We start from the raw sequence: 16397 nt of genomic DNA on the forward strand, positions 1-16397 counted from the left end.
CCCTGCAGATGTATGAAAAAAACCACCTCCATGAAATCCTGAATGAGGCGGTCATAGCTTAGTCCCAGATGACAGCAGCATGGCTTTGAGATTTGAGGCAATGGCAAGTTTACTACTGTCATAAAAGCTCTTGAACTACATTCAAGAGGAAAAGACGCTAGATCCTGGGAGATGAGAGTCCCTCTTCTTGGCGCACACAGACACCTGACAGTCCCATGGCTGTAAAGGGATGCAGGAGAGCAAAGCCAGCCAAGTCCAAGCAGAACTATCAGGGTGATAAAAGAACTCAAAACCCTGCATCTGAGGAACAAACGAAGAGAAGGCTCAGGGGTCAAGTTCACTGCCAAGTATCAAATGAGTCAGTGCAAGGAAAGGGCACACTCAGTGTAACATGTAAGCGGAAGTCTCAATGGATGAACATCTCGGAGAGAGCTTTTTTTTTTAAGCTTGAGATAAGCTTCCAGGAGTTCCCACTGTGGCTCAGAGGACTGAGAATTTGACTAGTATCCGTGAGGATAAGGGTTCAATCCCTGGCCTTGCTCCGTGGGTTAAGGATGCAGTGTCGCCATGAGCTGTGGTGTAGGTTGCAGATGGAGCTCAGATCCCACGTAGCCGTGGCTGTGGTGCAGGCTGCCAGCTACAGCTCCGACTCAACCCTTATCTGGGAACTTCCGTATGCTGTGGTGTGCCCTGAAACATCAAAAAACAAAAAAACAGATAATCTTCCATTTTTTTTTTTTTTTTTTTTTTTTTGGCTGCAATGCCCAGCAGCTTGATATGGGATCTCAGTTTCCAGGGCAGGATTGAACCTGGGCCACAGTGGTGAAAGTGCCGAGTCCTAACCACCTGACCACCAGGGAACTCCCCTAAGCATCCATTTCTTTTTTTTTGCTATTTCTTTGGGCCGCACCCGTGGCATATGGAGGTTCCCAGGCTAGGGGTCTAATCGGAGCTGTAGCCACTGGCCTACGCCAGAGGCACAGCAACGCGGGATCCGAGCCGCGTCTGCAACCTACACCACAGCTCACGGCAATGCCGGATCGTCAACGCACTGAGCAAGGGCAGGGATCGAACCCGCAACCTCATGGTTCCTAGTCGGATTTGTTAACCACTGCGCCACGACGGGAACTCCAAGCATCCATTTCTAATAAGCAGAACTGTCCAAAGACAGAATGATCCATGTGGAGAGACTGTGAGTTTCCCATCATTGAAGGGTTCAAACAGGGGCTTCGCATCCCTCAGAGGGGATGCTTGAGAGAATGGGCACTGGAAAGGGGGTGGGCCAGATGGCCTTCAGACAGACCCCTCTTTTCCCCTGAGAATCTGTGAACACTCTGAGCCTCCACCGCAGATCATCAGAGTACAATTATGCACCTTACAAAAGGACCGTTCACTTTACAAAAGACTTCGCCACGGGGTTCCTTTGAGGGGCGCTCCTGCAGTGCTTTCAAAGCACGATTCCATTTACCCAGACACAGAAACCCCCTGGAACACATCGGTCCTAGGGCAGGAGGCAAGGGGGCCAGCGGGGGCTTGTTCCCTCCCCCCACTTCCCCTGCCTTTGCTGCCTGGCCCAGGCCCAACTCAGGGGCACGTCTGGAACCCCTTTGACGTTGGGAGGACATAGGCATGAAAGGTGACAGGCGCCCTGGACACTGGCACGTAGAATAACATCTACGGATGCTTCCGTGGTGCAAGTGGGATGCAGGGAAGCTGCCCAAAAGAGGGAGAAATGCCGCCGCATTCCGTTTCTTGATTTGGCTCCCTTTTCTCCCCCCCAATTATTCCTCAATGACCTTCACGTCCTTTTTCACAAAAGGTGAGGTGGGCCCCTCTTTAGGGAAAAGTCTAAGCTTTGCTTGTTTACATGTTCCCTGCTAAGGAGTAGATGGCAAGCCAGTGTTGTCTCCTGCTGGCATCTGCCTACAGGGGAGACTGCCCAGGGGACAGGGGACAACCCGGGAGCCTGTGCCCTCCACCGATCTGGCAACCCAGCCCGAGCTAGCTCAGTTTGCCAATGACGGGGAGCCCCTCAGCTCCTCTCGGGGATGAAGCCCTAAGACAGGAGGGTCCTTGGGAGTCACCTGATGGGCCATCTCCTCCCAAAGGGACACCCCTGACAAAACGGTCCTCCAGCTTCTGTGACGGGAAGCTCACCACCTCCTGGGGCAGCCCTGTGAAGGGGTTCTCATCACTGAGAGGTTCTTTCTGCTACTGTCTGGCCGGGCTTTGCCTCCCTGGGATGTCCACCCCTGCGTCTTCGTTCTCCCTTAAACGTGGTACCCACGGAGTTCCCATTGTGGTGCAGCAGAAACAAATCCATGAGGTTGTGGGTTTGATCCCTGGCCTCGTTCAGTGGGTTAAGGATTCAGCACTGCCATGAGCTGTGGTGTAGGTCAAAGACCTAGCTCAGATCCTGCGTTGCGGTGGCTGTGGCGTAGGAGGTCGGCAGCTGCAGCTCTGATTTGACCCCTAGCCTGGGAACCTCCATATGCTGCAGGTATGGCCCGAAAAAAGCAAAAAAAAAAAAAAAAAAGCGGTACTCATGTTCACAGCAGCATTGTTATTTATGAGAACCAAAAATGTGCAAGCAGCCAAGTGTCCAGGGAGAGTGGATGGAGGGACAAAAGCTGCTAAATCCACACAATGGACTATTATCCGGCCTTCAGAAGGAAGGGAATTCTGACACATGCTACAACTTGAATGAACCTGGAAGACATCACTAAGTGAAACAAGCCACTCGCAAAAGTAGCGTTTCATTCTCCTCAGATGAGGCACAGCGCAGCCAAATTCATAGAGCCGGAAAAGAGAACAGAGGCTGCCAGGAGCTGGGGGAGGGAGGATTGGGAGGCGTTCCTAAATGAGCAGAGATTTTGTTTTGCAAAATGGAGAGAGATCTGTGGATGGATGGTGATGATGGTTGCACAGCAAAATGAATGCACTGAACTCTTAAAACAAAAGTGAGGAGTTGCTATTGTGGCTCAGTGTGTTAAGAACCCGACATAGTGTCAGTGAGGATTTGGGTTGATCCCTGGCCTCGCTCAGTGGGTCAAGGATCCGGCACTGCCACGAGCTGCAGCGTAGGTCACAGATGCACCTCGGCCCGGTGTTGCTGTGGCTGTGGTGTAGGCCGGCAGCTATAGCTCCAATCAGACTCCTAGCCTGGGAACCTCCACGGGCCGAAGGTGGGCCCCTAAAAAGCAAAACCACAAAAACAAAAAACGTGATCCAGAACACTCCTAGTATCCCTTTTCCTCATAAAACCCCTCTGAATACCTCACCTGAAGACAGTGTCTCCTTTCCTGAGAGATAATATCGGACAAAGTAGATCTAGAATTTATTGGCCACACTCTCCTTCAGCTGAGGTTGAGACCCCCTCTGGGCCCTATCTAGGATCTGGCTTGGAAAGCACAGTCCACATTTCTGGCCTGGCAAGACCACTAGTGGAGAGCTCAGAATTCCCTTTTTCTAGTGTCCTTATTTGCAAATTTGAGATAACAACGGTAACTATGTCAATTACCCACCTCGGGGTTTATCGTGAAGGTGAAATGAATTAACACGTGTCAAGTGCTAGGAACACCGCCGGGCACTCGCTTAGAGTCATATATATGTCTGACAGTATCTGGGCTTGGGCAAAGATGGTGAGTTTCCTCTGCAGAGCGGCCTTAAAACTTTGGAAACTTTGCTAAGTGAAATAAGTCAGAGAAAGACAGTATGATATCACTGATGTGTGGAATCTAATACAACGCCCTAGTGAACATAAGGTTAAAGTAGAATCACGGATACAGAGAACGAACTCGTGGTTACCAGAGCTGGGGGGTAAGATGGGGTTGGGGAGTGGGAGGTTCAAACTAGTGGGCGTAAGATAGACTCAAGGGGGCGTTCCCTGGTGGCTTGGTAGGTTAAGGATCTGGTGTTGTCACTGCTGTGGCTCTGGTTACTGCGGTGGTGCAGGTTTGAGCTGCATGGCCATGGGCACAACAACAACAAAAAAAAAAGGTTCAGTGATACATCATACAACACGGTCAATGTAGCTAATAATTTGTAATAACTGTAAATGGAAAGTATCTTTTAAAAGCTGTATAGGAGTTCCCGTTGTGGCGCGGTGGTTGGCGAATCTGACTAGGAACCATGAGGTTGCGGGTTCGGTCCCTGCCCTTGCTCAGTGGGTTGACGATCCAGCATTGCCGTGAGCTGTGGTGTAGGTTGCAGATGCGGCTCGGATCCCGTGTTGCTGTGGCTCTGGCGTAGGCCGGTGGCTACAGCTCCCATTAGACCCCTAGCCTGGGAACCTCCATATGCCGCGGGAGCGGCCCAAGAAATAGCAAAAAGACAAGACAAAAAAAAAAAAAGCTGTATAAAAATTTAAAGTTTGTCTCTTTAGAAAAATTTTAAAAATTTAAAAATTTATTTCTTTTTCTTTTTACAGCTGGACCTGTGGCATGTGGAAGTTCCCAGGCTAGGGGGTCGAATCAGAGCTGCAGTTGCTGGCCTACACGACAGCCATAGCAACGTGGCATCTGAGCCACGTCTGTGACCTATACCGCAGCTTACAGCAATGTTGGATCCCTAACCCAATGAGGAAGGCCAGGGACCAAACCTGCATCCTCAGGGACCCCATGTTGGGTTCTTAACCTGCTGAGCCACAATGGAACTCACAGAAAAAAAATTTCTTAAAAGAAAAAAAGGACCCTTCAGAGTCTCAATGACCTTGGCCAGTTTGGTCACACTGCTCCCCAGGCCAGTTTCATCTACCTGGCCCGGAAGGCCCTGGAGTTGACTAAGCTGAGCCATCACAACCTCTGCTCTGCTCCTGCGGGAAGATGAAACCGAGGGTCCAGGAGGGCTCACGCAAGGTTACTATGAGTTAATGTCGAGTTTGATAGGGTTCCCAGTCCAGAGCTCTGCCCACCCACTTCTGAGGCAAGGTCTCGTTCTGCCTGTCCCTGCTGGCTGCCCCAGTTGCCCCCCAAATTAAGCAAACAACAGTAAATGACCAGCCTCACAGCTGCTGAGGGGTTAAACTAGAAAGTCACTCTGTTCCACCAGCTGCCTCATTCCACCCCCCACCCCCACCCCCCACCCCCAATTATCCCCTCCAATAAAATAAGCACAGTGAAACAAGAGGAGAGAAGAAAAAAAATCCCAGAGCCAGCACTGCTGCTGCTATAAATGTTGAAAAGCCTGCAGGCCCCTGGGGAAGATAAACTTTTTTCAGGTCCTTTAATTTCATTCTCTCCCAGAGCCTGGCAGGGCGAGATGGTAACTCACCCAGAGCGAACCAGGCGGTAACCAGTCCCTGTGGCATCTTGCTCACCCAACCCGTTAAGGGCTCAGAGGCTGAAACCCAGGGGGGAGATTCCCTTCTAAGACAGCTTTACATATCCCCCGTGGAAAGAGCTTCTTGTCAAAGCATTTCAAGAAAACCCAACACAGGAAACATGAAAGCATAACACAGATAAATTGGGGAGTGACTAGTTGTCCTACAGAAGGATTTTTACTTAATAAAAGGAACCTTAGAACACAGAAATCTTCTGTGTCATTTAGTCAAGACTCCTTCCGTGTGCTTTGACAGTATGGTTCAATTTGTAAAACTTTTGATTTCAAATGTTTCAGAAAAACAGCAAAGTATAAGAGAAGATCCTGTACAATTTATTTACTTATTTCGTTTGGGGGTTTTTTGTCCTTTTTTTTTTTTTTTTTTTTTTTGCTTTTTAGGGCTGCACCTATGGCACATGGAGGTTCCCAGGCTAGGGGTCCAATCGGAGATACAGCTGCCAGTCTACACCACAGCCACAGCAATGCGGGATCCGAGCTGTGTGTGCAACCTACACCACAGCTCATGGCAAAACTGGATCCTTAACCCAATGAGCGAGGCCAGGGATCGAACCCACAACCTCATGGTTCTGAGTTACATTCCTTTCCTCTGTGCTACAACGGGAACTCCTGTTTTTTGTCTTTTTAAGGCCACACCCATGGTATATGGAAGTTTCCAGGATAGGAGTTGTATTCAAGCTACAGCTGCCAGCCTATGCCACAGCCACATAATTCAGGATCCAAGCTGCCTCTGTGACCTACACCACAGCTCACAGAAACGCTGGGTCCTTAGCTCACTGAGCAAGGCCAGAGATTGAACTCAAATCCTCTTGGCTCCTAGTCAGGTTCATTACCACTGAACCACAATGGAAACTCCAATCTTGTATATTTAAAAATGAAACTCTGGCCCATGGGCCCCACCAAAAGGGAATTAATACATTATTCAGGAGTTCCCAATGTGGTGCAGTGGAAACGAATCCAACTAAGAACCATGAGGTTGCAGGTTCGATCCCTGGCCTTGTTCAGTGGGTTAAGGATCAGGCATTGCTGTGAGCTTTGGTGTAGGTCCCGGACACGTCTCCAATACTGCGTTGCTATGGCTGTGGTATGGGTCAGCAGCTACAGCTTTGATTTGACCCCTAGCCTGAGAACCTCCATATGTTGTGGGTACAGCCCTAAAAAGGAAAAAAAATATGTGTACACACATACACACACCCACACACACAGAGGATCTCCCAGCTGTATGGTGATTTGCCATTTTCACATCCATTTTTTTTCACGTCTTTCTCGCAACTACCTTGTGAAGAGATTACAGAGAGAACAGAACCCCTGCGAAGTTAAGGAATTCGCAGCTAGAAAGATGTTGATGACAGTTCTTAAATCCGGATTTCCTGATAGTTGAGCCCATGCTTTCTCCTTTTTGTTCCAATGAGGTACTGTGCAGGCACAGACAGACCCAACCCTCACTCTAGAATTAAAAACCCATGGTCGATCTATTAGATTGAACCACATGAAACTGCCAGTGCCTAGATGCTTCCGACCCACAGAAATGGCTATTCCATACGGTTCGTCCTAATGTATCTCTGAATTGCTGGGCACAGAGTTAGTTTGGGTACAGGCAGCCTCCTGATGAAAGGAAACTGACCTTTCTAAGGAGAAAAGGAGTGTTTTTCACTGTCCAATAAGCCCCATGCAACTTTCTAAGAGAAGGCCACCATTATGTCATGCTCCAGGGACCCCAAAGCTCCCCTTGGCCAAGGAAAGCATGTCCTTCAGGAAAAGCACTGGGCCCTTGGATGGGACGGCTCAGCTCCATCACCACAGGCCATGGGCTACTTGCAGAAAGAAGCACAAGCTGGAAGGAAACCGCTCTCACATCCTCTCCTCAACCCCGTGGCCCGCCCCTTGGTCCTGGGTCCTCCGGGGTGGCCTGCCCTCACCAGGGAACTTGTGGGGCATCAGGGCTGTTTCCCAGGCAGTGGGAAGGGGTGGAAACAGGGCACCCCTTAAGCTCCTATCTGTCTCTTCTTTCCCACGTTCATTTAGTCACACTGGCTCATTCCCTTCCACACAGATGCATCCTGGAGGGAGGGGGAGGGTGGTGCATCCCCCCCCCCCCGGAAGGAATTGGGGCAGGGGGAGGGGGGAGCAGAGGAGGCCGAATTCAGAGGAAAAGCTGTGTCTGGGGAAGGCTGTGGCACTGATACAGAATGACCCACTTAAAAGGGCCATGAAGGGGTTCCTTCCGTGGCTCATTGATTCATGAACCCAACTATTATCCATGAGGACACAGGTCCCTGGCCTCACTTGTTGGGTTAAGGATCTGGTGTTGCCATGAGCTGTGGTGTAGGTCGCAGACACGGCTCCGATCCCGCGTTGCTGTGGCTGTGGTGGAGGTTGGCAGCTGTGGCTCCAATTCGACCCCTAACCTGGGAACTTCCATATGCTGAGGGGGTGGCCCTGAAAAAAGAAGCAAAAAAATAAAAACAAACAAGTGCCGTGTGAGGTGGCCCTGGGCGCCTGGGTGCTCAGCAGACGGAGCCAGACACCCTGTGTGTAAACACACACGCGCACACAGGCTTGCCCGCGCCCACTGCAGCCCCTTCTTCTCTCTCAGTGTACAAAGGGGACTCTGGGGCAAGGCCAGGGGATGGTGCTGAGGAGCAGGCCAGGCGAGGGAGGTGTAACATAGGAAGGGGGAACGGAGGCCCTTCATAAACCGAGCATTTCCACATCCCCAGGAGGGACGAGGGAAGCGAGGGCAACAGGACCCCAAACAGAGGCTCTGCCTTTTCTGGACATTGTCCCTCCTTCCTTCCTTCCCTCCCCCTGGCCCGCCCTCCTTTCCTTCCTTCCTCGACCAAAACGTAGCGGGCACCATGTGCCATGTGTCCAGCCCTATCCCAGGCACCGGGGAAAAGATGAGGAAGACCTGGGCTCTGCCTGGAAGTTCATGGGCTGGGGGGGGGGACTAGGCAGCACTGCTAGTGACTCTGCTTTCAGCCCCCAAACTCGGGCCTGCCTCCGAAACAAGGAAGCAGTCCTCCCTGGCCTCCCCCGAGGCTGTCCGATGGCTTCCAACGTCTTGCCCTGAAGATCCTGTCTCCATTCTGAGTCCACCCGACCTCTTCTGTGAGGAGCGGGGAATGAATCCTTATCCTGAGTTGTCATTTTCACTTTATCACTTCTCCCCCATCTCATCCCATTTCACAGATGCAGAAACTGAGGCACAAGTCAGTGAGGCCATTTACCTAAGGTCAATCTTTAGGAAGTAGGTAGCTGGGATTCAGATCTAGGCTGAATAACAGCCCCTGCTCTTATGAATACTCTAGACTGTCTTTCAAGGAAAGGCGAGGGAGAGCACGAGAAATGGAATGATAGCATCCAGCCTCTGCGAGGGGCTGCTGAAAGAGAACGACACGTGAATGGGTGCCAGGAGATGTGGGTTCAAGTCCCCATTTTGCCACAAACTTGATTGTGACGTTGAAGAAATTACTTAACCTCTCAGCATCCCCTTTCCTCTTTGAGTATTTGGAGGAGACTGTCTCTAAGGTCCCTTTACTTTTTTTTCTTTTTTTTTTTTTTGGCTGCCCCATGGCGCATGGAGTCCCTGGGCCAGGGATCGGATCTGAGCCACAGGTGCAACCTATGCCGCACCTGCAGCAACACCAGATCCTTCAACCCACTGTGCCGGGCTGGGGATCAAACCAACATCCTGGCACTGCAGAGACACTGCCGATCCCATGATGCCACAGTGGGAACTCTAGTCCCTTTATTTTTAACAACTGATGACAAACAACAACTGACAATGGCAATGCCTGCTACTGGTCAAGGATTTTCACGTTTTAAAGTCACTGAGTAGCAGAGTTGGAATAGGGAGATGGGCCAATTCACAGGCAAAGCCATGGCTAGAGAAAATATAAATCACATGTGCAAGGAAGGGCCCCACTGGAAGTGGGCCAGCAGAAGGTGAGAAGCCTCCCTGAACTCAGCTGCCTGGTCCTCACCAAGTCCAGTCAGGAGCATGGACCCAAAACCCAGCTCCAGCACATTAACGCCCAGGCCCAGGGACAGCAGAGGGGAGGCTGAGAAAGGCCACAGGAGCGGGGTGCTCACCATCACGATGTTGGCCAGATGGGCAGAGACGAGCGCGTACACCCCTCCGGAGGAGCCCACGACCGGCGCGGTCATGTCGGCCACAGACACCGCCAAGGACCCTGGCACAGAGAGAGATGGAGAACTCAAGGGTGCAGCAGTCTCTTCCCCACCCCAGTCCCGGGCCCCCGGGGGCTGCAGCCTCAGGGCCGAGACCCCAGAGCAACAGGCTCCCTCTCTTCCTCCCCTGATCCCATGCCACCTCGGAGCTTCCTAGAAGCTTCATGTACGGCTGAAAGAACCATTTGGTTCCACCTTCTCCCTTTACAGACGGGAAGCAAAGTCTCAAGGGAGGAAGTGAGTTGCCCAAGGTAGAACTCAGACCATCTACACCTCAGATCACCTGCCTGGCACTCCAGCCTCAGCCTCCCCTTGCGCCATCTGAGAGCTCAGAGCAACCACAAAAACAGCAGCGGTGGGTAGCGCAGACACAGCCACCCCTCCCGGGGCACCGTGTGTCAGACCCCGACCAAGCGTTCTAGACATCCTTCCCTTTAAGCCTCAGACGGCCCTTTAAGGCTTTGAGGCGGCCGCGAGCAGCCTCACCGCAGAGCTGAGGATACTGAGCCCAGAGTCACCTGGTAGGAAGGGCTGGTGCCAAGACATGAGTCCAGGTCTGCCTGACACAAAGCCCACGTGCTTTCAGCCTCTCTAGCAGCCAACTCCCCCAACTGGGACCGAGGCAACCTCTGCCTTCTCTCACTCTTTCTGCCCATCAGCCTCACCTCCGACTGAGTGACACTACAAAAGGCCGACAGGGTCCCAGAGCCAGGCTCTGGAGGAGATATGTCCTTGAAAAGTCCCAGGGGGGAGAGAATGATGATATCATACCCTCTGGGGGAAAGGAACGGTACAGACTCTTGGTCTGGGGGACGACAAACTTCGTTCTGGGAGGGAAGCTGGGCAGAGAGGAGATGGGAAAGGTATTGTTCTGGGCCTCATTTAAGTGTGATCAATGCTCCGGCTCCCAGGGAAGGATACAGGAGACTAAAAATAACTGGGAGGTAGAAGCCGGGGCTCAGAGGATGAGAGGTGGCTGGCCAGAGTGAGTGTGCAGAAGGCACCACTGGAAAATGCCCGCAGGCTCATGAGCCAATTAGCCACTGCCTGGGTGGAGGGAAGAGAGTCAGGCAGAAGACCAAGTTCTGCAGGCTCTGCCAGGGGACGGTCCACCCGTGGGAAGAGGCTGGGCCCAGCCCTGGAACCAGAGGACCTGACACCCTGGGCCTGGAACGAACGTCATGTGCCTTCTCCCGCCTTGCTGCCCTCCCAGACTACTCTCAGGGCTCCTCGGCTCACTGAGATCCTTCGAGGAAGAGGATCAAACTCTGAGTCCCAAGGGGATGGGATCTCTCAGGAAAATACAAACTGTCATGAACTAAGAACTCCCAAGTCCTCCTCTCCTCCCAGGGCAATGATAAATCTTTTTTCTCCCCTTTCATGCCTTCCCTCTGGCTTTAATTAGGTATTGATCTATTGTCAGATAACTTTTTTTTTTTTTTTTAACTGTCTAGCCACAGGGTCAGCCTATAGAACAGAGGGGAAAAAAAAAAAAAAAAATCCCAGGGTGGAACCGGGGCAGGCGGCGAGATCTGCATGACAAAGGATTCCCACGCTCTCTGGCTCCGGCGGCAGCTGGCAGAGAAGGCTGCACTGCAGCGCTGAGGAGGGCCGGCTGCCGGAGCCTCTCCTCATTAATTACCGTCTGGACAGAGGAAGCCCCAGCCTCCCGGAGTTGGCCTCCTTCCTCCACGTGAGCCCCCACAAACTGGCCCAGGTTCTGCTCTCCGGGGTCCAGCCTCCAGCCCCTGACCCTTCCCTCACCCTACCCATGGCTGGGAGTCCTGACCCCGGGGCCAGAGGTCCGGCTGGATTGTGGAGGAGTATGGATTGGGGGGCGGGGGGGGGCGGGGGGGGGGCGGGGGGGGGCGGGGGAGTGACTGGCTACTTGTGTGATCTTGGGCACAGCCTCTGAATTCTTTGGGCTTCAGTTTCCCCATCTGTGAAACCAGGAGGTTAGTCGAAGGCTTTTCAGCAGTGAGATGATCTTCTCAAAGGAAGCCTCACCCACAACCTCTACCCTGTGGAGCAGAGCGCAGAGGGCTGCTCTGGCTGAATGGGGGTGACCTGGGAGCTAAAGCTTGCCACCCATGGGAGGGGGTCTCAAGAGTTCCTTCCAGATCAGAAATAGAATCAGCCAAGTCTCAGCCTAAGATCCACGGTCTGAGGTTCAGACCCTGGTTCTAGAATCTGGAAGGTAATAATCCAAACCCACCAGCCCTCCATCTGTGGCAGAAAGACTTTCCTTCAGTGACTGCAGAATAGCCTTGGATTAGAGGGCCTAGGAGAGGGCAAGTATACATGTGGGCGTGCACACATAACAACAGAGTAAGACAGGTCATCCCGGGGCAGGAAGCCAGGCACAGGCAGGATCCCTGATGGATCGAACAGATGACGGTTCAATAGAGGCCAGTGTGAACCCACGGAAGCTGTGGGGGCAGAGAACAGAGGGAGAAAGGCAAGCTGGAGTGACACGCCATGCCTCTGCACAGCAGCAGCCCAAAGGACCAGTGCCAGTCAGGGCTATAAATTCCTTCCCCCAAGCGCTGGGTCCATGCCAGCACGGGGATGAATTGGTGACTCTGCCATAATGCACAGCTGTGATCATTTCAGCCTGGACGATTTAAAGCAGGTGTTCTCCAGCACCTCCCGTGCCATTTAAAAAAAAAAAAATCCAAATAAAAATCGGCGGAACATCTACCTTGAGGCAGTGTAACCTTATTTACGTACATTTCCCTTCATTTAGTTTACAAATATTTGTTGCTTACCACATGCCAAACTCTGTGCTAGGCTCTGGGGATGCACCCGAGGCTTATGATCTACATTGTCTGTAATAAAAGCTGGGTGGAGCAGTAAAAATAGAGGGTTTTAAAATATTCAAATTCTTAGCCATGTAATTGCTGGCTGGAAGGGAGATACCCATTCGCTTCAAGTATTGGCTAGCAGCACAGGGTGGAAGGAGGGTTTCCGCTCCAGTTCTAGGACTTCTTGTTGGAGCAAATTAGAATGATTTCAACTCCTTGAACTGCCTGTAAAATGGGGGTGTCGGCACCCACCTCATAGGACTGGTTTTTGTTTTGCGTTTTTAGGGCCGCACCCATGGCATGTGGAAGTTCCCAGGCTAGGGGTCAAATCGGAGCAACAGCTGCCGGCCTACACCACAGCCGCAGCAATGCTGGATCCGAGCCGCATCTGTGACCTACACCACAGCTCACGGCAATGCCAGAGCCTTAACCCACTGAGCGAGGGGAGAGATTGAACCCACAACCTCACGGTTCCTAATCGAATTCACTTCCACTGCACCACGACAGGAACCCCATAGGACTGTGGTGATGAGAAGGGGAGATAACATATGTGAACACTGTATCACATGCATGGAGTATCAGACATGCTAAGGGTAATTAGCACTTACAAAATTCAGTGGCCTCGGATTTGGAATATATACCTTGGGCAGGAGGTAGCAGGGCCCCATGTCTGTTAAGACCTCCCTTGGTTTCTGAGAGAGAATCTGCATAACGGCTAAGGCCTGCCTTTTGGTTCTCATAACCCTATGGGAGTGGTTTCCAGCACTCAGCCTCGATCTGAGCCCAGTTCCACCACTTGCGACTGCATCTTCTTAGGTAACTCACTCAGCTTCTCTAAGCCTCGGATTCCGTATCTGTAACAGGTGGAGAGTAGCAGTATCTGCCTCATGAGGGTGTCATGAGCACTAAACACAGCCTGCACAGGAAAGGCAGTTGCTAACTACTGGCTTTCAGATCAGAGTCTGGTTGTCTGTCTGAACGGGGCCCCTTCCTGAGGAGGGACTCACATGGAGCGGAGAGGGAGGAAAGGGTACAGGCAGGTCAATGCACTCACTCCTGGAGATCAACGATAGGATACGCGGTGCCCAGAATGCCCTCTGCTCAGAATCACAGCCCAAAACAGGGCACGTCATTCGCTTGGCCATACAGCCCCGCACACTGGGTTTAGCCGGCAAGCCTTCTGTCTGTACACCACCCCTGCTGCACTGGTATCACTGGGAAGCGATACCTCCACTTCTCCCCACTGGGCATCGTCTGCTCTGAGCGAGGCCTGAGTCACTTGAATCTATGTCTAGCTTCTAGGTTATTGGCACTTTCATCTAATTGACTACTAACTGCAAGTGTTACGAGCATCTTTCCTGTTCCTCGCCATTAACCATCTGGGTCTGTGAGTATGTAGGTATGGAAAATGCAGCTATAAACCCCCAGATGTCGACACTCAGGGGTGTGTGGGTGGCTGAGTAAGTCTGGCACACAGAGATGCTCATCAGACTTTGGATCAAGGATGCAGAAGGTGCTGGTTTCTGGGAGAAGCTGATGGGGTCGCTGTCCAAGGTGGGCAAGTTTTTAACCTCAGCACAGGAGTGGAGGAGACAGCACTGGGCCGATCTCCCAGACCAAGGGTTCACAAACCAGCAGACCAGCCTCTCCTGGGGTAGGCGGGTGGGGTGGGACCCTTCCCTCTTTGATTCCTGGAGCTGTGCTCCCCACTCCCAGGGTCCCTGCCTGCCCACTGTTTACGAGGCAGACGCTGCCGCTCTGCTGATGACAACTTTAATGCCACTCAGAAAGGATTAAGATCTTACTTAAACATACACACAAAGCTCCCTTGGGCACAGCTGTCAAGGTGAAGAGCTGAGGCGGCAAACCTTGCAAAAAAAATAAGCAGCAATAAAGTTGGAAACATCACGAGGGAGATTCCTCTGTTCAGAAGCCCAGTTGGGGCAGACTTTTCCCGCAGAAATCTGCTCTGCTTTCCCCAGCTCACCTCTGTCCTCTTCCCCTCCCACTGGGGAGGGGAGGAGGGGCTGGCCCATCATCCTCAAGGCCACGATGGCTGCTAGCATCACATGCCACCTGAGCTGAGTCAGCCAGGGCCCCGGACTCCTTCAGCTGGCACGAGTGTTCACTTCCTCCTAGGCCAGGCTTTCTCCTGACAGCAGTGGGTTGACCAAGAGGCAGCCTGGGCAGAGGCAACATCTCCCCTCGGGTATAGGTGCCAGCCTGGCCAGGGGATGTATCTGGCTCCACCCACCCCTTGGGTGTCCCCACAGACATCTCACTGCCCTTTGCACAGTTTATTTCATTCTTCCCCTCACTCTACCCTCCTCACACCCAGCATGCAGCTCTCATTAGCACCCCCAGCACTCCACCCACCCTGCCCCCTCCGCTGTACCTGCGGCCCACGGAAGTTCCCAGGTCAGGGATCAAACCTGCGCCACTGCAGTGGCAACACCAGATCCTTAACCTGCTGCACCACAAGAGAACCCCTCATTCGTTCGCTCTTAAAGCTTAACGGAGCCAAAAGAAGGTGAGGAATGTTGACAGTTCACACAGCTACGACACAGGGTGTGAAGCCTGAACTCCGCTCAGTCAGCCTGTTCCAGATCCTGTGCTCTCCCACGCCCTTTGTGGTCACATGCTTCCCTCTTTGCGGTCACAGTCTCCCCGGGGAGGTGGGGAGGTTTGCCTGGAGGACAACCCTGGTAGTCAGGAGCCTGGTGGTGTGGGTCCTCTGGAAGCTGGGGCCTTGCCTGATCCCTGGGTCCCCCAGCCGCCATGGGGAGGTTCACCCCTAGGGACAAAGGGCCCACCTGCCTACCTGCCACGACGCCAGCCAGGTAGACGAGCCCAATGCGGGTTGCTCCGTGCACCATCTCCAGGGGCACCCCCACCAGGAGCTGCAGCACCACGTTTAGTCCCAGGTGCTCTATCCTGTACAGAGACCACATGCATTCACTCATTCAGCAAGATGCTGGGGATCCGCTAGTGAACAAGACCCTACAGCTGCCTCTGAGGAGCTCACCGTCTGGGGCTGGGGAGGAGTTACAATGCAAATAGTCCATCCTTCCGCCCTCCCTGCCCGCTGGCACAGGAACACGGGTACAGGGCCTGGGCGGGACCAGCCGTGTCTGCACGTGCCAGCGAGGGGCTACCCATGTTCAAGATCCAACAACTCCATCAGATGACATGTGAGAAGCAGAGGCTAAGAGAGTGGCACTGATCCGCTTAAAGTCACACAACTGGTTAGTGGTCAGGCTGGGACCACGGCCCAGGTCTCCGACGGGCGGGACCTGCTCCATCATCCAGGGCACTCGATTGCTCTGCCTCGCTATTATGTTTATAAGAGCTACTTATATTTGAAGAGAAAGATGTTTGCCAAGCAAGTGCAAGCATGAAAGATACCTGCTAGAACGTAATAAATCCAAGTCAAGCCCCAGTTCCTACTGTGTCCAATCCTGGCTCATGAGTCAGCTGAAGCATGAAGTGCCTGCCCGACTCTGCTCCTCAGCCCTGCGAAGTTGAGGCCGGGACACAGCAGGCAAAGCATCTGGCCCCTCAGGCTCAGAGTGGAGACAACCGTCGGCAACCACTGAGGAGTCTCCTTACCCCAAAGCGTCTCCCCAGAAGGTGCCCCCAATTAGGGGGTGGCTCCTGTGCCTGTTTTAGAGGCTCAGCAGGAAGGGAGGATCAGAGTGGAGCTTCCTCTGGGCCCCTGAGGATCCTTCTGCCAAGGAAAGAACCATGGAGGCTGGGGTAATCCTCTTCTCATGGGCAACCCCGGGGACAGGCACCCCCAGGGCTTTTCCGGACTTTTCCTTCACTTCCTTCCCTAGAGAGTCTGCAGAAGACAGCACAGAGGCCTGGCATCTGGGGACTCTGATTTCCCAACTCCACACTTCTACGGTATAGAAACAGTCCCCTGCCAAGGTCATGTTCTTCAAGGGGCTTGAACCTGAGAAGACACCTGGCCTTATCTTGGGGCAGGAGACCCACTGCGAACTGATTACACTCCAGGCCCCCAAAGAGGCCACAGGGTTCTATAAAAAGAAACTATAAGTA

The 16397-nt window shown here is 52.8% G+C and overlaps 1 protein-coding gene across 2 annotated transcripts in view; it reads right to left on the reverse strand.

The window, feature by feature from the left end:
• RHBDL3 (rhomboid like 3) overlaps nt 1–16397 on the reverse strand; it is a 48787-nt gene that overhangs the window by 6000 nt on the left and 26390 nt on the right. For both annotated transcript variants that reach the window (XM_047758228.1, XM_047758227.1), the window contains 2 exons: nt 15157–15269; nt 9433–9533 (listed from right to left, as the gene is read on the reverse strand). In XM_047758228.1, the coding sequence (XP_047614184.1) occupies nt 9433–9533; nt 15157–15269 (214 nt within the window). The remainder of the gene's footprint in view (nt 1–9432; nt 9534–15156; nt 15270–16397) is intronic.

The sequence above is a fragment of the Phacochoerus africanus genome, chromosome 14, assembly GCF_016906955.1.
Source record: "Phacochoerus africanus isolate WHEZ1 chromosome 14, ROS_Pafr_v1, whole genome shotgun sequence".
Taxonomy (NCBI): domain Eukaryota; kingdom Metazoa; phylum Chordata; class Mammalia; order Artiodactyla; family Suidae; genus Phacochoerus; species Phacochoerus africanus.